The 26,791-nt window shown below is 54.2% G+C and overlaps 1 protein-coding gene and 1 long non-coding RNA gene across 2 annotated transcripts in view; one reads left to right on the forward strand and one right to left on the reverse strand.

Moving 5' to 3' along the window:
• SLC22A23 (solute carrier family 22 member 23) overlaps positions 1–26,791 on the reverse strand; it is a 130,519-nt gene that overhangs the window by 19,084 nt on the left and 84,644 nt on the right. The window contains exons 4-5 of the mRNA XM_055570488.1: positions 14,888–15,056; positions 1,364–1,491 (exon numbers count right to left, since the gene is read on the reverse strand). Of these exons, the coding sequence (XP_055426463.1) occupies positions 1,364–1,491; positions 14,888–15,056 (297 nt within the window). The remainder of the gene's footprint in view (positions 1–1,363; positions 1,492–14,887; positions 15,057–26,791) is intronic.
• On the forward strand, positions 16,885–19,625 carry LOC129645383 (uncharacterized). The gene is made up of 2 exons (XR_008711300.1): positions 16,885–17,702; positions 18,802–19,625. It is a non-coding gene; the product is annotated as an uncharacterized LOC129645383 (long non-coding RNA).

Raw genomic sequence — 26,791 nt, forward strand, 5'->3', positions numbered from 1 at the left:
GCCCCTTTCCCAGAGGTAGAGGGGGATGATCTGATTGACAGAACAGGTTCTGAGGAGGGTCAAACGCACATAGCGCGGCTCAGCCCCGCCTGGCGGGGGTGGAGTCAGGGCGGGAGACAGCCGGGAGGGGCCTGGATTAGATGCTGGGAAGGAGCGTCCACGCAGGCAGTGCAGGGGGCAGGTCTGGAGCCCGGACACCCGCCGTTCCCCAGCTGTGCCCGGGTGCTGCCTCGGAGGGAGACCCAGGGGCGGGGACAGCCGCGTCCCCCGCGACCCCGGGCTGAACCCAGCACTACCCAAGTCTCCGGCAGGGAAGTGGGAGGAAGGCTGAGCACCGCCTTCCAAAAACAGGAGGGAAATGAATCTGTGCAATGAGGATGCAGACAACAAGCTCCTCCCAGACGGGTTGTAACCCGGAAGCAGCAGAGGAGGCGATGAAAGTGGGGAAACGCCAGAAACAAGGCACTTTGACTTAAGAGCGCTGATGTGCTAATGCACAGGCTTGGGCAAGACTGGGGACGAGGGCCGGACCATCGCGCGGTCCACCCGGTCCACCCAGCCCTCCCGCTCCGCCGCCCCACCGGGCCTGCCCCCGTCCCCCTCTCCTGCAGCAGTACCGAAGCCACTGCCACTGGGCTTCCAGGGCCCGCGTCCCGGCGCTACTGCTCACTAGCTGTGTGACCCCTGGCGAGATGCTCATCCTCTCTGTGCCTCTGTCCCCTCACCTGCAAACGGGGACAGTTACAGGGCCCTGTACATAGCTGCTGTGAAAGACTCAGCACGCGCCAGTCGCTTACTGAACCCACAGCGTTCAGGGTTCCTTCCAAGATCTACTGGATCAGAGCTCGGGGTGCCGGGAGGGGGCCATGGGTCTGGTCCAGCTTGTGCTGACGTTCCTGATAAATTCTATGGATCTGAACTTTCCTGCTTCTTCCGACGCCCAGTCAATAGGTCCTGACTGATACAGACAACGGGGTATCTGCCTGAAGGTCCTTCTTGGGAGAGATGGCTTGAAGGCCAGGGCCACCCCCAGGCCAGCGTCCCTGGCCATGACTGCTGGCACCACACCCTGCAGGCAGGCAGGCAGGGCTGAGTGCCAGGAGCCAGCTAAGCCCTCGAGCTTCCCCTGAGGAGCAGGGGCACCTGAGGTCACGCCTCCGTCCGGACTTGGACCTGATCACGTTCCTAGTCGAGCTGGGGACCGACCATCACAGGAAGTGAGACCCCTGGATGGGGCCACTGCCTGGCAGTGCCCTCACAGGCACCAGGCGCGTGTTGTGGGGTGACTCCCTGTTCTGGAGGGGTGGCTGGCGGGTCCCCCACGCCTGGTGGGGCCTTGGGGTTGAAGGGAACACGTGCTCACCGGGCATGACGCCTTTGATGTCACTCTCGGGATTCATGTGGTTCTTCTGCGTGAAGTGCAGGATCAGCTTCTTTGCCGACTCAAACTGGTGGGTGGCCATGAGCCACCTCAGGGACTCGGGGAAGATCCTGCAGAGAGACGGGGCACGGGTGAGGGTCTTTGCATCGCGTGGGGCGAGAAGACGCTCTGTCAGGGGCTGGGAGCGTGCAGGCAGGTCCGTCTGGGTTTCTGTCCGTGACTGTGGAGGCCAGTGGGGGCTCGGGATTCATGTAGTACCACCGGCCGAGAGAAGACTGTGGCCCTGGATGTTCCTAGTTGTCTTTAGAAAGTATAAAGTTGCAGGTTTTAAAAATATGGCAGAAAGGAGCAGTATCCTCCCAGCTGTGTCAAGAAACCCATGTAGACTGTTGAGCACAGCCCTGCGTTTCTAAAGCCCGTTCCAGCAACTCACTGAGTGCTTTTGTGACAGTCTGTCTCAAAAGAGGGGCTTCCCTGGTGGCTCAGACGGTAAAGAATGCAGGAGCTTGGGTTCCATCCCTGGTCGGGAAGATCCCCTGGGGGAGGAAATGGCCACCCACTCCAGCATTCTAGCCTAGGAAATCCCATGGACAGATCTGTTTCAAAATACAAATGTTCATAGAACGATTTTAAGTTTTAAAAAAATGCCCCCATTCTAGCAACCTGACGGCACTTTCCCGGCCTCGCCTGCAGAGCTATGTTCACCTTGCTGCTGATACCTGGGACTCCTCCCTGAGAGGATGGTTTTCAAGGGTTATTGGCAACAGAGTCCTTGCTGGTTTGTGTTTAGGATGAAATGTGATGAGGATTCCCAGTGGGAGGAAAAAAAAAACCACCCAAAGTTGTGTATTATCATCAATGCATTTTGTAATTTTACATTTATAACGATATTTGCAAGTCGGCCGAAGAGAACAGCGTGCCTGTTTGGAGCAGGGTCAGCTTGCTTTTTCTGTAAAAGCCCAAACAGTCAATATTTTAGACTTTGCCTGCGGGCCGCGAGGTCTCTTCATAAACCACTGACTGCCACATGCCCAGGGGCGGGCTGTCCCCCCAGGACTTGCCTCTGAGGCTGGCGGCGCCCCTGGGTGGGAGACGGGGACGGCAGCACAGACCCTACGTCCCGCGCTCCAGTGTCACCGTGGCCCCTGTCGCTTGCAGGGTGTCCGGGAAGCGTGACCGATGCTGATAAGCAGTTATCTTTGCTGCTGCCCGGCACCTGCCCTGCCAGCTCTGGGGAGCCTCCAATTAAGAGTAAGCCAGAAGCCGGAAAAGCTGTCATGTCGAATCTTGTTTCAAAGTCACGTCACTCATGATGTAGCAACTGCCACCCCCTTTCCTGTTTGAGCAAAAATCAAATTTCTAAACGTTCATGATGTATTCTGCAGAAAGAGCTGACGTCAGCGGTACATTGGGTACACTGGGCTAATCTCTGAGTGTTAATCTGAGCTGGGAGACCTGGGTCGTCACCAAGAGTCAGAGCTCCCCTCCCATGGAGCTGCAGGAGGACCCTCCCCAGGGAGGCACGGTCCAAGCCAGAAGCTGGGCTCAGGGAGCCCCATGTCTTCTCCCCTGGGAGCCCCTCAGAAAGCTGATAACACAGGTTTCAAACTGGAGGTACAGATCTTTTTTTTTTTTTTTTAAATAATAAAAGTTAATGTTTTACTGGCCTCTACTTTTTACAAATAACTCTGAATAATGTATGTCAAGCAAAGAGAAACACTCAGAATCATATTAAATAGACATTAACATCTTGCCATATTTTATCAGAGCTTTTCTTTGTAATGAAATAACCTAACACAAATTCTCACCCTTATAGTTCTCAACGCCCTCTCCCATCCATCTTTCTGATTTATTTGAGTTTAGTGCCACGTTCTCATTTCTTGAGAGAGACACACAGATCATTAACTTTAATTCTTCTTTTCTAATATGTGCATTTTGGACTTCAAAATTCTACCTACTGTTTTAGCTACACTTTACAGTTTTTGATAAGGAGTTCTTGCTGAGATTTGATTCTAAATATTTTGTGATTCTCTCAGGATTTTTCCTTACCTATGACAAACCTTGTATATATTTTACAAATGTAAATGTTACATATATATGTATATATAAACATATGTGTACATGTTACATATATATCTATATACATATATATATACACATTTACAAACACACAGGGTTTGAGAGGAGGGTAGTGGTAGAGTTGCAATCTTGTTTCATTGATTTTCAGTTTTTTAAAATCATGTTGAGAAAACAGTCTGTGTTCCTGCAAGCTGGCACAACCAGAACCCTGGATCCAAGAGGAGAGATGGAGAGGAGAGGGAGGGCCCAGGGAGGGGGGCCCCTGAGGTTATGGGGGAGCAGCGGCCCTCGGACCAGAATGAACCCAAGTAAAGAAACTGCTCTCCCAGGAGACCTGGGCACAGGTGACAGGCAGGCTCTGTTAGCCACACGACCCGTCTCCGGTGGCAGATAGCACTGCAAACCACCTCCCCACGACTGGGTCTACACTCACTAGGCACCCTGCCACACGTTTCCCACGAGTTTAAGCCTTTCAAACTCGTCATGTGGAAGTAACATTCTCCCTACTGCACAGACGGGAAGACTCAGGTGAACAAAGTTCAGGGGCATCGTCCAGCTTCCAGGGGGTTAAAGGCAGAGTTGGATCAGAGCCCAGGCACTCCGACCCAGGACCCACGTCCAGGACCTCAGGGGTCACGGCAAAGACGCCCAGTCCGAGTGCGGGGACGTGCTCCGATGATGGGGGATGGGAGACAGATACGGATCCAGCGACACCCCCTCGGGCCCTCCAGACGCCACGGCGCCCCCCAGCCCCGGGTGTTTCAATCTGCTGCGGTCATAAAGGACTCGCTGAGCTGTCCGCCTGTGAGAAAGCCCAGGATGGCCGCTGCAGCCTGGGTGATGTGCAGTGTGGCCACATTATGGGAACTTAATGAAATGTCTCCCAACAAGTACATAATGTAATAACACCATGGAAATTAAACAGCCGGCCAGCGGCCCAGGGTCTGGCAGGAATGCAGCTGAGCCTCAGGAAAGGAAAGAGCCTGGTGGGCGGCTGGAGCCACGTCTGCTGTGGGACTCACGCGTGGGACCAACACTAAAACGGCAGCCGCTCCGGTATTCCTGCCTGGAGGGTCCCACGGGCAGAGGGGCTTGGAGGCTACAGTCCATGGGGTCGCAGATGAGTCAGACAGGGCTGAGCTGCTAAACAAGAAGCAAGCCAGACTTGTCCTCATGGTCTGTTCTGCATCCCCGTCACCTGAAATATCCCTCAGAAATTAACACTTAATTCTGTGATCCTTTCATAATACTATGACGTTGATGCTCTGCAAAACTAACTCTATCCTCGAGTTGTTCTGTCTGTGATCCCGAGGCACTCAGTGTGGGTGATGTGCCTGCTGGCAGACGTGCTCGCATGCTGGTGATGCGACATCACCACACTCACGGGATAAATGTGAACTGGACACGGTCAATCCGGGGGGAAACACGGAAACCAGTGACGCCTTGCGGGGAGGGCCTTCGATCAAACAGGTTAGAGGGAAGCACGGGTGAGGATGGAGGAGCAGAACCGTGAAAGGCTTTGAGGATGGAGTTTCCCTGAACGTGGCTGAGAAAAGGGTCGTAGATGGTTGTTCTAAGGGTGCTCTGATTTAAAGAGGTGATTCTAGCTCTGGAGTATTACCAAGCATCACACGTATGACATTCTGAAAAGGCTCTCAAAATGAAAAGAAAAAAAATCAAAGACTAGAATTGAATGAAACACCAGTTGGAAGGATATTCTAAGTCTTTGAGTCAAAGCTCTTATAAAAATATACACTTTGCTCCAGTAGATAAGCTTTCACCTGAATTTTTTCTTTTAAACTTTCGTTCTGTTTGGTATTGAAAAAATTAGGCAAGGAGGCTCAGTTCAGGGTAGAGCAAATGGATATGAATTAGCTCTTTGAAAAAAAAGTTAAGTTCATGATTTAAATTTAGTAAATTAGGGAGAAGGGACAAGTACAAAATTAAAGAAAATTTGGCTCTCAGGATGGTTAAACCCCAGTCTTCCTAAGACAAATGAACCCTTCCTGTAAATTTCTGTGGAACAAGGAATTTTTTCATAATTAAATTGCATCCCATGAGCTGATAGTTACATAAATTTGGAACGCAGAACCTTTATTGGTTTTCAACATGATGCACACGTAAGCTGCAGAATTCTTCCTCTATGGCAAAACTGTGGGGGAGATTTATCAGCAGGCCCAGTCTCATAGACCAGTTTTGTGACCTTGGGCAAGTCACCTCACCCCCAGGCCTCTGTTTCCCCATCTGTGGAATGGGGTGAGGGTGTGTCGTGACACCAAGGCTCCCCCAGCCCCAACATTCTAATTCATTTCAAGGGGGCTTGTGGTGACTGTTGCCTCTTTCTGGAAGTTAAAAAAGGTGTTGCTCATGCAGTGCATGGAACAGATATTCCAATGCTGCTTTAGGTTCTGCCAGGATGGGTGGAGTCAGTCCCTATGACGCCTTCGCAGCTGGGCTTTTAAAGGTTCGGCAGCTCTGAATGGACCGCAGCGTGGAACAGCTGGGATATATTTAAAACGTTCTTCAGTTCCCGCTCAAGACAGGGGTTACTTGGAATTCATCTGGACTCATTTCCTCCACTTCCTTGGCCTCCCTTCTTTCGGCTCCTTTTACTAATTGATTCACGCGAAAGGTGATCAGGACGCAGAAAGTGATAGACACGTGGGCATTCAAACGTAATACTGCAGGGGAATTAATTTGGCATTTTTGCCAACGATAAAAATAAAATGTGCTGAGAAACAATGTGAGGAGGTAAGTGGGCAGAAGGAGCAGAGCCTCTGTGTGCTTCTTTTTCTAACTGGAATTCCATCAGCTCCTCTGAACAAGCCGCCTGTTACAGGGAGCCTCGTGGACCCCGTGGGGAGCATCCTCTCGCCCCCCGGCCTGTGGCTGCAATCTCAATCCCCTCGGGATGATCATCGAGGCCACAAATGGAACCCCGATGGCTCGCCGTGACTGCAGACCCAGCTCCGAGAGGCGGCCTGTTGTGTCACACCTCGGCCGACCCCAAAGGAACAGTCACAAGGACCGGAGAGGCCTCCCACCTCCTGCCAGGACCCACCCTCACGTGGGGCTGTTGTGGGCTTTGCTGAAGGGCCTTCAGCAACCGAAGGAGGCTTGGACCCGGCCACTCGATCCGTCCAGGGATTCTTGCCAGTTGCCAGCCGGGCAGGCAATCAGCAGCTGTCGCCAGAAGGCCACTTCCCTAATACCTGCCGGCCGCCAACAGCTCCACCCTGCCGCTCCCACAACACACATGCACACGTAACACACCACACAACACACACACGCACGCAGCACACGCATGCACGCGCACCGCCTGAGCTCGGCCTGGCCCCCAGCCTCCGAGATTCCCAAGCTGGTCTTAAGCGACCCCTGGCTTCCCCGTGGTGGGCAGGGTATCGGGGCGGATACTGGAGCACAGGCCAGGCACTGGGCCACGTTGTGGCTCCAGGGTCAGCACCGCCGGCCTTTGGAACCGAGGCCAGACCCGGCGGTGGTGCCTCACTTCTGACTGGCGCCTCTCTCCACATCCACTTGGAAACGTTTGAGTTGACTGCAGGGCTTCCTACTATTTTACATAATCTCTGCCTACTCAGAAGGCAAAAATGGCACTGCCTCTAGCCTGAGGGCTCCTGAAAATTCCACCCATCAGCAAATCCCCCTAACCCCAATTTAGAGAGCATTCCGATCTGCTCATCGGGTGCTTATGACTGACACGTGGCCACCGCTCTCGTGTCTGTGTTTGCCTTTGTCAGCGTTACCTGATCTTCCCCATCCAGATAATTTATAGACAATCAGGATTTCATGGGGCTTCCCTGGTGGCTCAGACAGTAAAGAATCTGCCTGCAATGTGGGAGACCTGGGTTCCATCCCTGGGTTGGGAAGATCCCCTGGAGAAAGGAACGGCTGCCCACTCCGGTATTCTGACCTGGAGAATTCCATGGACTGTATAGTCCACGGGGTCTCAAAGAGTCGGACACAACTGAGTGACTTTCACATACATACACAGGATTTGATGGGTGTCCCAGGCGACACAGGGGTAAAGAAGCCACCTGCCGATAATGCAGGAGATGCAAGAGACGCAGTGGGTTCAGTCCCTGGGCCAGGATGATTTCCTGGAGAAGGACATGGCAACCCACTCCAGTGTTCCTGCCTGGGAAACCCCATGAACAGAGGAGCCTGGGGGGCTACGGTCCACGGGGTCGAAAGAGTCGGACAGAACTGAGTGACTGAGCACAAGTGGGATTTGACTAAAACATTTTTTGTTGTTTTCGTTGCAAGTTTCCTGAAACTCTCCTTAAATTAACTATCTGACAAGCTGTACAAATAATCACTGCAGTCAATCGAGCTCCCAGAGGCGATGTGTCTTTTATGACTCACTTCTTCCACTTTCCTGGGAGGAAAACGTTGTCCCATGGGGCCTAACCTCTGGTGACGGTGTAACTGAGTCGGGTTTCCTTCCTGGGGTGCAGGGCGTCCTGAGGCCCTTGTTTTACGTCTCCATAGTGTTATTTTGACCCCCTGTTGTAAAGAATCTGCCTGCAGTGCAGGAGACCAGGGTTCCATCCCTGGGTTGGGAAGATCCTCTGGAGAAGGGAATGGCAATCCACTCCAGTATTCTTGCCTGGAGAATCCCATGGACAGAGGAGCCTGGCGGGCTACAGTCCGTGGGGTCGTGGAGTCGGACACGGCCGAGAGACCAACACACACATTGAAATAAATTTCCTCTTGATGCAGGAAGGTGTTTTGTTCCCGTTGAGAGTGGGCAAGACAAACAAACGCTGGGATGCACATGTACGGTCCTCATGCTGGCTCGGGAGTCACTGCGGGCCTTGACCTCGGCCGGCAGACCAGAACTGGGCCAATCTCTCTCTGCCTCAGTTTCTCCATCTGCCCTTGAACCTCCTCCAGAGGGTCTGAGTCACAGAAAGTGCCGGGCAGCATCTGACTCTGAGCAGACCCTCAAGAAATGTTAAAAATCAGTATTATTCTGGTCAGAGTGGTTCTGGCGGTATTTAAAAGAGCCAAGTAATATTTAGGAGTGCTTATCTATTGGAATTGTTAATCATTTTTTTCAGGATATTTATCTAACATGAGGCCCTTCAAATGCTTTACAATGGCTTGTTTCTTGAAATTTTTAAAAATTAAGGTTGCTTGCAGCACACACCACGTGCCCAAGGGTTGTAAGTGCTTCTCCTCCAGTGAGTCCCCAGGCCAGCCCGCTCGGATGGCTGCGGTGTCAAGGTTCACCTTCCCTCTGAGGGATGGACAGACTGCTTGTTCTCCGCTGTTCCCAGGGCCGCGAGAGCCTCCTCTCAGGCCTCTGTGTTCCCGTGGGGGTGACTCCCTCCTGCTCTCCTGGATGCGTCCCAGGTCTCGCTGAGCGCTGGCAGCGCTCGGTCGGTAATCCCGGACCTTCACACGTCGTGAACCTTCTCAAGGCAGCTGACGCCACGCGTCCAACAGGCGAGTCTCGGGGAGACCCTGTTCGATGCAGGGAGTTGGCTGGGAGCCTGGGGGTCATGAAGGGAGACCATGCCCAGGTTCCCTGTGGGGTGAGGGACACATGGGTGCCAGGGCAGGTGGGCAAGGTGGGGCCTTGCCCTCCCAGCAGATGCCACCATGGGCCACAGCTGGAGACTCCCAGACATGCCTGCACGTGAGGATACGTTCTCACAGAGCAGATAAAATCACTGGATTCGGTACCGAGGCTTCTGTGTCGTCTACCGGTTCCAGGAATGCCTGCAACTTCCGCCGTCTGAGATGACCCACAGGGACTGCACTGGGCAGCAGGTCATGCATGGCATCTTGCAGACCCCAAGGCTGGCACCTGCTCACGTCCCGGCAGAACCAAGAACCCCTTCCTACAAGAAGGGTGTGCTGTCCACAGCCGACACGTGTCTCCTTTCACACCTTGTCAGCATCTTCGTTGGACCAGGCCCCTCGTCCCGTAAGCAGACGGCTGGCTGTTCCTTCTCACGGGGCAGCCTGGCACGCAGCAGCCCCCTGGGACTCGAGCCGACAGCCTCCCTGGGGGGCTTCCTAAACCACCCTTGGACATTCGGACCCAGGAGGTCTGGGGTGGGCCCCGTGGTGGTGACGGTCCAGGCCGCACTCTGAGAACCACTGACGCTCGCAAACCAGCTTTTAATGGCTCTCCACACTTGTGAGTGTTTTTAGGGCAGCTTTTTGATGTCCTGGTTTCCCTGGCGAAAACCAGAGGTAATCCCACCAACCACCAGCTTGGACCTAATCCGAGAATATCAGGTTAACACAGCCTCGCAGACAGGAGCCTAGGACTGATCTCGGGAAAAGCGCTTCCTGAAAACTTGAAGACACGTTCAAGTTGCCAGACCTGATGGCGCACCTGCCTCGCAGGAGGCACCCGAGGCTGCCCCCCTGACAAGCTGCTTCTCCACGAGGCGGGAGTGTGTGTGTGTGTGTGTGCGCGCGTGGGAGGCACCCGAGGCTGCCCTCCCTGACAAGCTGCTTCTCCACGAGGCAGGAGCGTGTGTGTGTGTGTGTGTGTGCGCGCAGGAGGCACCCGAGGCTGCCCTCCTTGACAAGCTGCTTCTCCACGAGGCGGGAGCGTGTGTGTGTGTGTGTGTGGACAGTGGGCCCAACACCTGGCAGATACTCCCTGAAGAAGCGCGGGTGTTCTGTTTCAGCAGAGGCCTCCCCGGGGACCTCGCTGAATTGCTGCGCCTGTGGTAAGGAACCCACCTGCCAACGCAGGAGGTGCAAGAGGCTCGGGTTCGATCCCTGGATTGGGAAGATCCCCTGGAGAAGGAAATGGAAGCCCACTCCAGTCTTCTTGCCTGGAGAATCCTGTGGACAGAGGAGCCTGACAGGCAACAGTCCATAGCGTCGCACAGGGTGGGACGCCCCAGCGCACACAGGGTCCGAGGCAGACGGACGTGCCCATGCTCCTGCTCACAAACCATCCTGGGGGCTCAGCTCCTGCAGAGATGCTCTTCAGGGGGCGACAGCGAGCAGCGACATTTCGGAAGCGTGACAAAGCATCTCCACCGTCTCTGGGAACCCTTCCTCCTGGGTTTCCCCCCAGCCCTGCAGGCAGAGATGCCGCACAGCCAGCCTTCGCCGGCACCTTCTCGGTCCCGGGTCACTCTCCGCAGGGAGACCCCCCCAGGCCAGCCAAGGCCACGTCTTCTGTGCACACCTTCCTGATCGTGTACCCCGCACTCTCCCCAACATGCTCAGTGAGCGCACACCTGGACCCCCGAATACAGCCGCCCTCTGGAGCATGCTCAGCCCCCAGACTCTGGTTACACGACCCGCATGCTCAGAGGCTGCAGCCTGGCCAGCCACATGGAGCCATCTTCTGCCTAGCTCCCATCTGCCGGGACCACGTCTCCACCCAGAACTTGGTCCTATCTCCTCTTTCTGATCACTTAATCTCAGCAAGGCCCATTTCCTCAGAGAGGCTACCCCAAGCTCCTTCTTCCCGTGGCTTTGTCCCACTTCTCCTCGTGCTGCTTATTAGAAAGTGTGCCGTTGGCTCGTTTACTGCTTTTTGGGCCGTGGCCCTCCTCACCCCTCAACAAGCATGAGCACAGGCTGTACTCAGAGGCCCTCGTGCCTGGAACCACATTCGGTGCGGGCAGGGAAGGGCGACCAGTTAGCACAGGAGGTGAATTCACTTCTCGGTCAGAGTGCTCTGTTTCAGACTTCGCAAGACGCAGACTCCCTGATGTATACTGTCTGGCCTCGGTGATGGGTCCCCTTGGTGAGAATCTCCTTCCACGTGGGTCTTGGATCCAGCAATTCCCCATGGGACTTTCATGTCTGACCCCGAGAGTCCAGTGAGCATCTGTGGTTTCTCCATCAGCTTCCAGCCGTGAAGAGCGATAGGAATTTGGAGGAACGCTCCGGCCCGTGTAGTGCAAACTTCCAGGTGCCAGCGTCTCAAGGGTGAAGCCTCCCCGCGCAGGGCCGGGGCAGTCAGCCAGGTGTGGAGCTGAGTGAGGCCCTGCCGGCGCGGAGACCTCCCGGTCCTGTCACCACTGACGCTCCGAGGGCCGGCTTCCTCCTGGGGCCTCAGTTCTAAGTTCAGACAGGGCCTGAGACCTCAGCCCCGTGCAGGGGCTCACCCAGAGCCCCGGGCCCCTTTCTGGCTCAGATGCCCTGCGGTGGCCTCTGTGTCAGTCCTGCTTGCATGCTGTCCCGGGCGTGGGCCCCGGTACCCTCTTTCCTGCCCTGGAGGTCAACACTGTGTCCGTAATCAGTTGAAGCAGCTTCTTACCTAGTGTGTGTCTGGCAGCTCCCAGCCTCCATCTGGACCAGACCTTCATCTGCACTTTGCCTCTGTGCGCCACGCTCACCCCGAGTTCCGGGGACTCTGTATCGTGTGCTCTGCTTTTGTTGTTGTTCAGTCACTCAGTTGTGTCCAACTCTGCAACCCCATGGACTACAGCATGTCAGGCTTCCCCGTCCTTCACCATCTCCCGGAGTTTGCTCAAACCCATGTCCATTGAGTCAGTGACGCCATCCAACCATCTCATCCTCTGTCGTCCCCTTCTCCTCCTGCCTTCAATCTGTCCCAGCATCAGGGTCTTTTCCAATGAGTTAGCTCTTCGCATCAGGTGGCCAGAGTTTTGGAGGTTCAGCTTCAGCATTAGTCCTTCCAATGAATATTCAGTGGATTTCCTTTAGGATGGACTCTGGTTTATGGCCTCTGTTCACACACCTGCTCCTCAGAGTTGTTCCAAAGCACAGGCACGCTGCCAGGCACCCAGACTGCATATAAATAGTGGTTCTTAAATTAGAGTGACTTTCAATATTTTGGTCACCAACAGCCGGGCGTGCTGGCTGGCTGCAGCTCCTGCCCTCCCCAGAGGCCAGTTCATGCTTCAGGAGTGAGGAAGCTCCTCCTGCAGCAGAGGGTGGAAGGGTGCTCATCAGGGGACAAAAAAGAGGGGGCACTTCAGTGGCCTTTAAAAGCCAGTGATGCCCCCGGAGCTGCGGACGGCTGTGGGCAGCGGTGGGCCGCGGTTGCCTCGACTGGCCCCCATGCCCGCGGGCCTGCAGCCCTGGGAGGGGCTGTGCCGATGGTAACAGCGAGAGCTGCGATCCGCCAGCGCTGCGCAGGCCAGACGCGTGCCAGGCGCCTCGGGGGGCCCGACGTCGACGAGAGCAGCTGACTGGGGTGGAGCGGGTCCACCTCAAAGCCGGGGCGCCCAGGCGGGAGCCACACGGCGTCCGTGTGTCCGGACGCCGCCCATCTGTCTGTCCGCACACACTCCTCACTTATCAAAGCACCCCAGGTGCCCTTTTCCCCATCAGTTTTGTTTTTACATTTGTGTGTTTCAAAGAACATCTTTAGGTTTTATAATGTATTCACATAAACGAATTTTTTTTAACCTTGCCTGTCATTAAATCTTGATGTATTTTTAAAATTGAAAATAAAAAATAAGATAAATCCTCTAGCACTTGGCATGGGAGCCGGGCCCCCAGACCCGCTCCAGGAAACCCCTCCGGGCCACTTCTCCCCATCAGGCGCCCTCCTACCTGCGACAGGTGGGAGCAGAGCCTGGGCGGAGCCTCGGAGCCTGGCGCTGATGGAGACGCCGCTGCCTGTCCTCACAGGCGTCTGAGTCTCCGAGAGGCCGTGTGGATGCCCGGGCCTCCAGCCCCCCAGGGGTGGCAGATAGCACCACTGCCCCTGGGAGCTGTGGAGGCACGGAAGCCTCCAATGTGGGGGGGGCAGGGTGTTCCTGACAGCAGGGTGGATGTGCCGGGGCGGCAGGCTGTTCTCAGCAGTGGGGAGGTCAGGGATGAGGCACCGAGGCTGAGGGCAGTAGACAGCACAGCGCTTGGCTTGAGGGCCCGCGGGTGTCCGCAGTTTTGCCCTCTGTGCACTGGGGCCGTGAGATGCCCAGCCTGACGCACCTACTGTGTGTACAGGGCTTGCCATTTGTGTTGGCAGAAATGTGATGCGAGCAAGTGTTAAGTAAGGAAATGTCCCGGAATTCCAAGCCAAGTGAAGCCAAGCCCTGGGCTCAGCAAGAGAGTGACCAGAAAAGGCCTCCTTAGGTGATAAAAGGAAGGGCTGCCCACTCCATCCTGCCTTGGGGAACGGTTTCTTTCTTCGCCTCTCACAGCCCTGCTGGAAAGACCAGGACGTCCTGAGACATGCGGGCTCCTGCGGGAGCAGAGCCGTCCAGCCCTGGGCAGGCTGGGGAGGCCGGCCTTGGCCCGAGGGCGGCCTCCTGGCGGGTGGCCCTTACCTCCTCTGGCCTCCTCCCCACTGCTGCCCGACTCTGCGGACACCCTGAGCGGGAACCCAGCTCTTGAGGAAAGCCCCCTGAGTCCAGGCCACACGACCGCTCTGCCGGGGCTCCACTGGCAGGTGAAGACGGGCCCGCCTACTAAGCTGAAAGTTGGCCGCTTTCTTCCCCTCTCCGGCAGCTTAGAAAAGGAAGCCCGATTAATACCTGTCTCGGCCACAGTGAACACTTAAAAGCAAAGACACAATTGACTTCCGGCCAGAAACTGGTTTTCATTAGTAACTAAATAACAGGAACACAGCAGAGCTGGTAAAAACCTCTCTGGTGTCTCATACTCGGGGCTGGGGCGGGGGTGGAGTTTGGCACATAAGTGGGATGGGAGGGAAGGAAAGAGAGAAAAGAGGCTTTTCCGGAACGGGTACAACGCTCACTTTCTGCGTAAACACCTCTATCGAAGGGCGGTGGTTTTTCAACTTTGGCTAAACATTAATCCCCTGAGGAGTTTAAAAGCCTCTAGTTGACAGGTCATACCCCCAGGCCAGTGTGTTCACTTGCTTTTTTCCCCTAAAATCAGCAAGCCAAACACTAAAAGTTACACGCAGTTCTAAAAGCCCTAGTGGACTCGTCCAGGACAAGGGGTGGTCAAACCCCTGCAAGAGACCACAGACTAAATGTTCCTGACTTTGCCACATTGTCTTGGTCTTACCTGCTCAACTCTGACAGCATGGCGTGAGAGCGGTCATGGATGACAGAGGTGGAAACACGTGAACACGGCCGTGTTCCAATAAAACTTTATTTACAGACACGGACAGCGGGCCGGAGTCTGCCCAACCCTCACCCAGAGGAGACGGAGAGGGGCTCTGCCAAACCTCTCCTGAACATTGTCAAACAGGTTTCCTCCTTCCAACATGGGACCCTGCCCTTCGGAAGCCCATTAGGGACAGCTATGTCAGAATGTCCGGCATCGGGGGAGCCCAGCCAGATGATGGGGACAGAGGGGGCGCCCAGGGCTCGTCCTGCTCCTCCGTCTACGTTCATGTATGTTAGAATGTTTTGCAAGGTGAAACATTTAGAAGAGGAAGTTTTTAAAAAAAGAGAGAGAGAAACTCCCTCATTAGGAGCCACAGGCTGAACCTGGGGGCCGTCTGGGGCCGGGGCGGGCGGGGTGGGTACTCACGACCAGTACAGCAGCATGAGCAGGAAGGGGCAGATGATGAGCGCCTGCAGCACCTGCCAGTCCCGGCACAGGGCGGCCAGCCCCGGCATGAGGAACTGCCCCGCCGTGGCCACGAGGCTCGCCACCATCGTGATCATGAATCGCTTCCCTGGGGGGCACAGCTCTATTCCTGGAACACAGAAGGGACGAGAGAGCCATGAGCGCCCAGCCTGCCTGCCCCCTTTCCGGCCGAGATGCTTGTTTTTTAACAGCTGGATGAGCTTGGGTCCCCAGCGTGAAGGGTCGCAGGGCAAGTCCTGGCAGAAGAACACAGGGACGGAGAGCAGCCAGGATAGGAGACGCTGCTTCGGACGAAGACGGAGCGTGACTTCACTCGCAGCCCCCAGGCCCTCTGCTGCCCTTCCTCTGCCTGTGCCCTGCACCCTCCCCACCTCCGCTCAGGGCGCAGGAAGTCCTCCAGGCCCCCCTTCACCGCCCCGCCGTGTGTCCCAGTTCCCCCTGGACCCTGAGTTCCAGGCAACCTGCTCACACATGAGCCCAAGTCAGATTAGCCACACTCAGCCTTTCTTCTGAACCAGACAGGAAGCAGACCAGGAAGCAGACTGCATCTCCTAAGGGTAGAACTCACTGGAGCCCCCCGCTCCCCACCGCCCTTGGAACTCCACTGCCCCCCGCCCCTCACCCTGGGCTTCCCACGCAGCCCTCTCAGATGCCGGCTCTGCCAGCAGGGGCAGGTCTGATTCACATTTGAAGCTCCAAAAACACAGTGCCTGCCTTCAATAAATTTCGGAGCTCCAAAAACACAGTGTCTGCCTTCAATAAATGTCAAGGTCATCACAGTCCCTCCTGTTTACAAGAATCTATGCTCTTAATCTGACCTTGAGTAAAGAAGATGGTCCCCAAACCTTGAACTGCAGCATCCAAGTGACAGCTGGTGTCCACCCACTGCATGAACTCTTGTAATAAAAGTCCCCAATACTAGAACACGCAGCTGGGTTTCATACATGTTGCCCCTATAGAGCACGTAGTCTGTTTGCTATTCTTTGTCAACAATTTGCAGGATTCCCTAAAGTTTGCTTTTATTTATTTTTTCTTTAAAAAGTGTCGTTAAAATGAATTTTTGAAAAAGCAGAAGTAAGACCCTCAGGAGATACTCCTTCTCATGCCTCTGTCCCCAGATGGTGGGTCAGTGGCTACAGAACCCCCTGCCGGTTGTCCAGAGCTCAGAGCAGAGGTCAGAGGTAAAAACGTAGCAAGAAGGGAAGCAGATGAGGGGGGAACAGGAGAATCACATTTGGTCACAAGGATGGAATCTGTGCTAACAAGGATCACGCGGTATGCCAGCCAACACCCCCACCAGCTCACACACAGAAGAAACCAGAGTCATCAGAGTCTCGACCTCCGCCCTGCCACAGACAAACAGGTCACCCTCACAGCTGTCCGTGGGTGAGAGAAACCTGGCCTTGCTGATAAAGAACCTTTGCCATTTAATGAAGAAAACGGGACTAAACAGCCCTCTCCTGGCCATTTACTGTGATGCCGTGACTTTCAGTGCCCGGGTCAGGTTCAGTAAAGGATTACTTCTTAGCATGGCTTGGGTATTCACCCCAGATCTGGCATTTCTGAGCTTAAAAATAAGAAAGAGATCAGGGTCTTTTAGAAAAGACTGACAGTAAGTGGCAAGTTCCAGTTTTCATGTACTAAGCAGGAGCAGAGGATGTGTTGCTATGGGAACCAGAACTCAGCATCAGCCAGGCCAAGTGTGATGCTCTGAGGCTCAGCACTGGCTTGGGCCAGATGAGAAAATCGAGCACCTGGCCACCCGGGTAACCTACAAACAAAGCCAGAGAGGTAACCACGGCTTCACGTCCTGGGGCCCTGCACGCAGCTGGCAGCTTTCCCCTTCCCTGCCCGGCTCTTTAATTTCACCATGCAGTAAGCAAACATCTGCAGCTGCCGTGGTTCCCCCGGATCACTTGGGGACGTCTGGTCCCACATACCAATCTGCATTACGTGCTGACACACCCAGGGTCACAGGTAACGACCCGAACCTGGGTCGAGGTTTGTGGATGACAAAGGCGCTTTGCCCCTCCACGTGTGTGATTCCACAATCTGACTCCGCCCTCTCCCCTCGCTGCGGCAGGCTCCTCTATTAGGGTTACATTGCCAGGGTGTGCCTTCTAGAGGGTCTCTCCTTGCTCTCCCTGAGTGGCCCGAGGGCCTCTAACTCCTGGCTACCTGGGCCGGAAGCAGCAGCACCACCTGGGAGCTCGTTAGAGACACATAGCCCCGGGCTCCGCCCAGACCCGCACGAGCACGTCTGCACTTTAACTAGATCCCCAGCTGCCTCAGGGAGAGGCGCTGGCTCACCGTTTCCCCCAAACCGTTAAGCATCACCCCCAGCGGGAGAAATGTTTTTGCCTCCCAGACACACATCGACGAGAGCTGAATAAGTAACATCATTTCCGGACCTCTCCAGGGCTGCTGTTCGCTACGAACGCTAGCAGAGGTTTTACTTTCTCCCAGGTAGCAAAACGTAGAGCATCCCAGCAGGTCCACGGTATTTTAGCCTTCCTGCTGGGGCAGTGGAAAAACACAGCGATCTGATGTAAGGACACGCGGATGACACCTGCAGACAACGACCTTCCGCCTTGACTCACCAGGACTGCTTCCAAACTGCCCGAAAGCAGCTCTGCTCTGAAGCGTGGCTGTAAAGATGTTTTTTAAAAAAGCAATTATCAAAGAACCGCAGGCACTTCGGGTTTGCCATTAATCACATATTCCTTTTGGACGATGAGAAATCAGCTTTTCTGAGGTGAGGAGATTGGCGTTCTGCAGAGCGTGAGTCCCCGAGTCCCTGCAGCCAGTGGGGGTTCCGGTGGACGGTTCTCCCGAGAGAGGCCGGGCCCAGGGCTGCATATGGGCGCTCCGGACCCTCATTCTCTCTTAAATATATTGTAAATAGACTTCCTGTGCATTTACTGCAGGAAGGCAGGGGGTCGACGTTTTCCTGAGATCACGCAGTGTTCCCGGCTTCTCTGGAATGAATCTTCGGGGTTTTTCCGGGCGGGGGTCGGCACTAACGCAGGAGTGCGCCTGCGCAGGAGGAGGCCGGGGGCCCGGCAGGGGAGGCGGGGCCCATACAGCCCACGGCGGCGCGAAGTCGCCCGGCCTCTCCGTGCTACCCCCTCTCCTGGCCCACGAAGTCGGTGACATCTGTCAGCCGCACAGTGATGCACGTCTAGCTGCCGCACCAGGCTGTCGTCCCTGCAGACCGCAGGCTCAGACCGGGCATGGAACGAGAAGTCCGTCAAAGCACAGGGCGCTGTGGAGCGCTCCCCCGTACCCACGGAGGGGCGAGCCGGCCAAGGGCCACCGGGCCTGGTGCAGCCGCTCAGAGGCCACGCGTGCAGACGCGGGTCCTTCACCCTGCGCCCCGTCCTCCAGCCGCCTCTTACCAGCCCAGCAGCTCAGGAGCTGCTGGAGAGAAACCACCCAGAGGAGGAGGACGGCGGCCCAGGGAGCGGCCCCGGCCCCCCGCCTGGCCCCCAGCCTTGGGGTGCTGCTGCCCCCCTGGAGCTGGGCTCCTCCCCGTGTCCCACCAAAGGGTGTCGCTCTCTGGCCGCTGCCCCCGGACACCTGCGGGCCCCTCTCCTCTCCCTTGCTTCCTGCCGCTCACCGTGCTGGCCCGGAAGGGGACACTCCACTCACTAATTACCATCCCGGTTGAGGACACGGGGCCCCCAGAGCCGCGAAAGACAGACCCGCCACATGTCATTGTGGAATTCCTTATTATAGCAGGAGCGTCCGAAATCGCCAGTCATGGGGACTCAAATAGCACTCGAGGGCGTGAGCGCAGAAGGCTGCGATTATCTTCCCTGCCCCCGGAAAACTTGCTTTTCCTCTCAATTTAGGACCTGCCAACCCAGTGGAATGGTTAAAACTGCCTCCATTTAGAGGAAAAGAAAATAAAAAACATAGAAACACCAATATTTCCTACAAATCACGTTCCAGTGTCTGCCAGACGCGCTGATGCAGACGTTTAATGCTCAAATGCGGAAGAACCACACAGCTCACCCGCCAGGCGCAGGATCTTCAGCGCTGGGCTGAGGCAGGCTCCCCTTTCCTGGGGCTGAATGCGTAGGTGGGCATTTTTCACGTATTAAACTCACTTGATCTGCTCAACTCTCTGATGGTACTGATTTTGTTCTGTTTTTCAGAAGGATACCTGGTTTGTCAATTTTATGGTGTCCAGCACAGTATCTTACAGACACTGTTGTTCAAAAGATAGTAATTAAATAAATTATTTTTATCAAGCCACAAAATTGTTATAGTCAGTACACAATGATTTGTTCCTTAAATTCAATTAAGTGTTCACTATTTGGACTCTCATCAAATATTCAATGACAGACAATATGAAACTAAGTCATTTATAACACACATTCCTAGTGTAATATTACGAATGAAGTTTATTTTTTAAAAAACTTTTTACTTTATATTGAGCTCTAGTGTAAGTGGGCTTCCCAGCTGGTGCTAGTGGTAAAGAACCCTGCCAACGCAGAAGATGTAAGAGATGTGGGTTCGATCCCCGGGTCAGGAAGATCCCCTGGAGAAGGAAATGGCAACCCTCTCCAGTATTCTTGCCTGGAGAATCCCATGGACAGAGGAGTCTGGAGGGCTACAGTCCACGGGGTCACGAAGAGTCATGTATGTGACTCAGCATGAACTAGTTTAAGTGCTGTTTTTAATAATCGTTTTTCTATCCCTGGGCTGGGAAGATCTGCTGGAGAAGGGACAGGCTACCTACTCCAGTATTCTGGCCTGGAGAATTCCATGGACTGTATAATCCATGGGGTCGCAAAGATAAGACACGACTGAGTGACTTTCACTTTACACAAGAGGACCCTAAAGCCCAGGGTGATGAAGTGGCTTGTCCAGGATCACATGGTAAAGAGGGAACAAAGTAGGAACTGAAGCCAGGTGTCCCCTGCCCCTGTGTGTCCGCCCCTGCTCTGGGCTGCAGGGAGGCCTCCAAGCAGAGTCCCTGGTGGCTCTGGCCTCTCAGTGGGACCTGCCAGGATCTCAGCTCCTGGGGCTGGGTCCACCTGAAGATGCCCACGGCCCTGGCCCAGAGCCTGGGAAGGAGCCGGCCCGGGGCTGGGGCGTCTGTCATGTGAGGACGGCAGGGCAGGCTCTTCCTGGAGGGTCCAGCGGCAATGCCTGCGCTCCCCGCGTCTTAGAGCCCCGCGACGGAGCCTGTCAGGGTCACAGGGGCTGAGACACACCAGTCAACCCGCAGAAGCCGGTCTCATGCGGGATCTCATGAGGCTCACAGAGCCACACGCTGATCACAGGTGCAGGAGACACCGCCGCAAAGCCAGCTGCAAGGCATGAGCCACAGAGCCCAGTGTCCTTCCCAGATAACGGGTTCTTTCCACCACCTTATGCTTCTTTGAATGAACATTATAATTACTCAAAAGGAGGGAGAAGGATTTAAGTGTTCACTAGTGTTCTGCTCAAGGAACGCTTCTGTTTAAAACCAGTGGCTGCTGTTCAGCGTACACGTGTAAGCATTTCAATGAATACCAGGCCACAAGTTCTTTAATAAAAGGAAAATAACCCAAGAAGAGAAGTGACTTGAAACAGCAGAATGGGTTCGAGTGCGTTGAAATCCTGGCGTTTCGGGTCTGCTGAGTGTTTTCAAGCTGAGTGAAGGAGCAGAAACGGAATGGGTGATTTTCACGTCCAGAACAGAGTTCAGGAACCACCACCCAGGCTTCCAGCTGCCGGTTCCAAAGTGATATCCTCAATGCTTATGCTGTTTTGTACCATCCATTCCATGGGTCAAAGCCACACTTGTGGACCAATCATGTTTCCATAATTAGACGAGACATCCAAGCAAACAGAGGCCCCAGAGGCATCAGATTTGGAACCTCAGAGGAATGTGGCCGAAGAGAGGAGTCCTAAGTTAATAGGTCCAACCCTGCCCCATATCAGTGGCACACAGCTCCCCGGGAGGATCACCCAGCTTTTATTTCTCTTCATCAGCATTGTTGGCTTTGTCCCTTTATGAGCTTGACAAGCAATCAGGAAATTAGCGGGTTGGGTTTACGGTAAAGATAGCTCAACCTGAGGTCACAGTATCATTGCTGTATAATACCTGGTAACAATGAATGTCCTCTACTCTTTGGCATACTCTTCCTAAATAGGGAAGAATTCTTAGCAAGGTAGTCTTTCTAAACAAGTTCTTCCTTTTTTATTTTTCTCTTCTTCTTACCTTCCCATTTCTCTTATGTCTACATTTTTAAACAATTTTTTTATGTAGACCATGTTTAAAGTCTTTATTGAATTTATTGAATTTACTGAATATATTTAATATTCAATATTCTGTTTCTAACACATTCCCAGGCGATGCAGGCGCTGCTGGCTCAGGGAGCACACTTGAAAACCCGGCGTTCTGAACACTGGAGGGGGGGCTTACACATCTCAGCCCTGAGATTAAGTGCAGGCCCCTTTGCAGCATTTTGCTGGGACAAATATCAACAACCTCAGATATGCAAATGATACCACTCTAATGGCAGAAAGCAAAGAGGAACTAAGGAGCCTCTGGTCAAGGGTGAAGGAGGAGAGTGAAAAAGCTGGCTTGAAACTCAGGATTCAAAAAACTAAGATCATGGCATCCAGTCCCATCACTTCACGGCAAATACATGGGGATAAAGTGAAAACAGAGACAGATTTTCTTTTCTTGGACTCCAAAATCACTGCAGATGGTGACTGCAGCCACGAAATTAAAAGACACTTGCTTCTTGGAAGGAAAACTATGACAAACCTGGAGAGCATACTAAAAAGCAGAGACATCACTTTGCCGACAAAGGTCTGTATAGTTATTTAAAGCTATGGTTTTTCTAGTAGTCACGTACAGATGTGAGAGATGGTTCATGAAGAAGGCTGAGTGCCGAAGAACTGATGCTTTCAAATTGCGGTGCTAGAGAAGGCTCTTGAGAGTCCCCTGGATGGCAAGGAGATGCAACCAGTCCATCCTAAAGGAGATCAACACTGAAAACCCGTTGGAAGGACTGATGCTGAAGCTGAAGCTCCAATACTTTGGCCGCCTGTGTGAATAGCTGGCTCATTGGAAAAGGCCATGATGCTGGGAAAGCGTGAAGGCAGGAGGAAAAGGGGGCGACACAGGATGCGATGGTTGGATGGCATCACTATCTCGATGGACATGAGTTTGCGCGAACTCCAGGAGATGGTGAAGGACAGGGAAGCCTGCTGTGCTGCAGTCCATGGGGTTGCAAAGAGTTGGACACAACTTAGCGACTGAAGAACAACAAACAACAACACCGCAGCCCTGGCACACGGAAAATAACACAGACCAAGGCTGCACACGGCTTACAGCACCAGGTGGCCCGCAGGCCTCAGGGAGACTGGGTGCTTCTTCTTCCCCTCGCCATATGTGTGATTTTTTTTTCCCACTGAAGAAAAGAGTTCTCCCAGTATCCCAAGGGCAAGGCAGGCAGAGGCATAAAAGACCTGGGGTTGCAAAGAAGTTCAACCGTCAGCCTATTTCAGATGAAAGGAAGCTCAGAGAACACCCACCAGGGCGGGCGGAGCCAAATGCCAGGCAGGTAAGAAACGTGCAAAACTGGCCTGGTGTGAGGGTGGGCCTGTGGCAAATCGCAGCTTGCCCTCTCTGTTCAAAGGCCTTTAAATTCAATTAGGAAATAAATCCCTGTCTGGGTCACTGGGAACGCAGCTGGGCTGGGTCTGCCGCGTGCTGCCAGCCAGCTGGAGTAATTTACGGGGAAAGTCAGGTTGCAGAGATTGGGAGCAACCAGCCCGCTCCCGTCTGGCCCCTCTTCACGTCCAGCACTGCATCCGGCACCGAGCAGATGCTCAGCAAACGCGGAGATAAAACCATAAAAGGAAGGAGGCGCACATTTCCACGGGAGCCCAGGACCTGGTACACCAGGGCCTGCAGCGTCTGCTGAGCCCCTTCCCACGTGGGCAGGAGGGTCCTATAGATGCAAGGACCCCTGACCACAGAGGAGCTGGCAGCCTACTCGTCACGGCTGCCCCCTTGCCACCCCATAGCTCCCAGCAGGCATCGGCTACCCGAGGCAGTGCCTTCAGGGGCTGCGGCCAGGATGTGGAGGGCAGTGTTCACCACCGACCCAGGCCTGCCCCGCCAGCAAGCCCACAGAGGGGCCAGAAGGCTCACGGGACAGAGTGTCCAGTCACCCCAAGGTGCCAGGACGGCTGTGTGGCCCTCCTTCCCACCACGACTAAAATCCAAGTCAGCTTCCTGCCAACCAGGGTCCTGCCCTGGTTTTATAAAAACAAAGCCAGCGTTCCTTCCCCTGCCCTCCTCTCCCCGACGTGTGACCTGGCACCAGGTCCTGGGGAGATGCTGACCGTCCCTCGCCAGGCGCACCGGCTTCCCAAGCCCCAGCCCCAGTCCTCTGGGGCCAAGCCTCAGCTTTTCCAGCTCAGGACCTTGGGGGACACCCGCCCCGAAGCCAGCCTCCGTCTGTAGGCCTGAGATTACACAGGCCTGTATCTGCGAGTCCGCCTGCCGGCCACTCCTTCCCCACGGGAACAGTGTTGTCCAGGACAGGCGGCGGTGGGGGGAACAAGCGAGGACATGGTTGGACTCTCCACCCTCCAGACCAGCCTGGTGGCCTGGAGCTGGGTACCCAACACGCTCACGCTACCGGTGTGAAGGCGCAGGATGTGCTGGCCGGCCGGGTGACTGAGGCGGGCTCCCAGCACCTTCCCCAGCGCCCAGCGCAGCACCTCCGACTAACAGCTACTCCGGGACGTGGCCCAATAGCCTCAGGGTGGTGGAGGCTGCTCCCAAATGCCCCCTTAGTCCAGGTAACCGCAAAACAAACCAACCTCTGGAAAAACTCCTACCTCTTGTGAAAGTTGGGGACTTTTCAAAGAATGGCAACTTCTCAAGAGCCGAGAATTTTACCTGCAGCATGAGGAAGGGCCTTTTTAAGTGATCCATTGTTTAAAGGTGACAAAGGTTTCCCAGGGCCCACGTGAAAAGAAAAGAGGCACCTCTCACAGCAGATGCAGGCCTCGTGGACACAGATGGGCCTCGGGGAAAGGACGGCCCCAGGATGAGAGGGTGGGAGAGGTCCCGGGGCCTGTCTGTGGGTTTGATGGGATCCACCTGGAAGGGACACATCTAGTATTTTTAAAGGCAGCGGGGAGGCACTGTAGATTCTTTGTAATTTTTTTTTAAGTTTAATAAAAGGTTTTGTTTCTCTTTTGGTGGCACTGGGTCTTCGCTGCAGCCCGTGGGCTTTCTCCAGCGGCGGCGAGTGTGGGTCCCCTCTAGCTGCGGTGCGAGGGTGCTCGTGGAGCGTGAGCTCCAGGGCCCACAGGCTTCAGCAGCCCCGGGCTAGGTGCTCCGCAGTGGGTGGGGTCTTCCCAGCTCAGAGATCGAACCCATCTCCCCTGCATTGCAAGGCGGATTCTTAACCACTGGACCACCAGGGGAGCCTGATTCTCAGCAATCCTACTTAACAGAGCAGCGTCTTCAGACCATGTTCCTTCTTCAGGAACAACAGTGAATGGCTGGGAGCCCCATCTTTCACGCTCTCTGTGAGCACAGGGCTTCTCATCTCTCTCTCTCTCTCTCTCACACACACACCTGTTCTGACCATTTCATACCCTTCAAAACAGCCTGCTGTGCAGTCAGGGGTCATACGGTGCCACGAGTTCCAGCTCTTTGTGAAGAGCGAGACCCCGTGTCCAGGCCCCAGGCAGGCCCACCCGTCCAAGGGCCTCTGTGAGCTGCAGCGGAAGGAGATTCCCAGTGAGCAGCCCTCCTCTCGGGCTGGGAGGACATGTCAGGTATAGGACAGAGACCGAAAGTTTGGGAAAGTTCTGCCATCGAGTTATAGCTTTTTCATTTGTTTAAGGTTTTCTTCCAAAAGCCTACTTTTTATACTGCAAGGAGATCCAGCCAGTCCATCCTAAAGGAAATCAGTCCTGAATATTCATTGGAAGCACTGATGCTGAAGCTCCAATACTTTGGCCACCTGATGCAAAGAACTGACTTACTGGAAAAGACCCTGATGCTGAGAAAGATTGAAGGTGGGAGGAGAAGGGGACGACAGAGGAGAGATGGTTGGATGCCATCACCGACTCGATGGATGTGAGTTTGAGTAAGCTCCAGGAGACAGTGAAGGACAGGGAAGCCTGATGGGCTATAGTCCATGGGTTTGCAGAGTCAGACATGCCTTAGCGACTGAACACCAACTGTTTATATGGGGCAAGAGGCTGTTTCAAGGTGAAGCTTTGAGGGCACGCTTGAAGCTCCTTTTTAGTTAGATGACTGTCAGACCTCCCAGAAACATCTGCGGTTTATACAGAATGTGGGGCTTATGCACCATCTTAACGTGAGGAAAAAGTGAGGATTTCAAGGAACAGTGAGTAGGGAGAAACGAATGCCACAAGCATAGATGAAAGAGGCTACTGGGAAGTAAGGCCAGCTCTAGAAAAGTCTGTGCAGTTTCCCATCTCGGGCGACAGGAGCTATCCTTCCTGATGTGCCCCCTCCCCCCTCAAAGCTTCCCATAAAGGGGGATTTATGGAAGTTGAATTCTTTTAGAAAAGCCTCCTTTGGGGCAGTAAGGGGGGCGCAGATAACACCTCTTCCTGCACCTGTCAACTCGCACGCGTCTTTGTCTCCCAGTAACCCTCACGCCACCGTGGCAGCTCCTAGACCCTCCCGGGGCAGACGCAGTGGCCTGCATCGCTGCCTCTGTTCCCAACCACACGCCTGTCCTGCAAGTAAGAGCCCTTCCCACTTCACAGGTGGCAAGAGGCAGGTGGCCAAGCAGGCTTCCAGGGTTATAGCACCTAGAACTTGAGCCCAGACCTTTAGATTTTAAACAGCAGATGTGTCCTCTGAGAACAAAGCGAAGAACACCGCCCTCCAAACGCAAACTCGGATCCCATTTAGACACACTGTCTTCCTGTCAATTGTCTCCTTCCAATAAGACTCACCCAATTTATCACCAGGGCCATTAACAAGACCAGCCCTTAAAAACCTAAACATATCCACGAGGGCTCCCTCCTGTGTTTGCTGAGACATAATTAAACACTCAGCAACCAGCCAAATGTCTAAGGGCCCATCACTGGCTCCTGAGTTGTCCATCTGCTTCCAAACAGAAAGACACTGATTGATGACCTCAGGGACTGGGTGGAATCTGGCCTAGAGAAGAGCTAATAATTGTCAAACAGCAGTGCCAACCAGTGGGCAGCTCTCACACGCGAGGAGGAAGGGCGCGTCTTACTTAGAAAAGGACAAGTGGAAGCCAGAAGGCTGCAGAAGGAGGAATCTACATCCTACGCAGACACTGAGGATGTCACTTCCTTCAGGAAATCTTACACTTGGTTCATTACTTCCTAAGACTGTTAGGATTCTTGCTCAGGTATAGAACACAAATGGGGCTTCCCTGGTGGCTCAGATGGTAAAGAATCTGCCTGAAATGTAGGAGATTTAGGTTCGATCCCTGGATTGGGAAAATCCCCTGGAGAAGGCCATGGCAGCCCACTCCAGTATTCTTGCCTAGAAAATCCCATGGACAGAGGAGCCTGGTGGGCTACAGTCCCTGGGGCTGAAAAGAGTTGGACACGACTGAGCAACAAACTCTGAGGCTCTCTGAGAACACAAATTAGAGTGTTCGGCCCTGTCTCTGACAGCCCTGGAGGAATATTCTGGTTTATACAGCTTTTCCTTCCAGAACTGCACATGTCCAATAAGATGACCAACTAAGACTTTTAAAATTTAAGTAAAGTTAAATAAAATAAAAAACTCATTTGTCAGAGTTGGGCTAGCCACATTTCACATGTTCTATCGGACAGCACTGATCTAGAATC

The sequence above is a fragment of the Bubalus kerabau genome, chromosome 3 (assembly GCF_029407905.1).
Source record: "Bubalus kerabau isolate K-KA32 ecotype Philippines breed swamp buffalo chromosome 3, PCC_UOA_SB_1v2, whole genome shotgun sequence".
Classification (NCBI taxonomy): domain Eukaryota; kingdom Metazoa; phylum Chordata; class Mammalia; order Artiodactyla; family Bovidae; genus Bubalus; species Bubalus kerabau.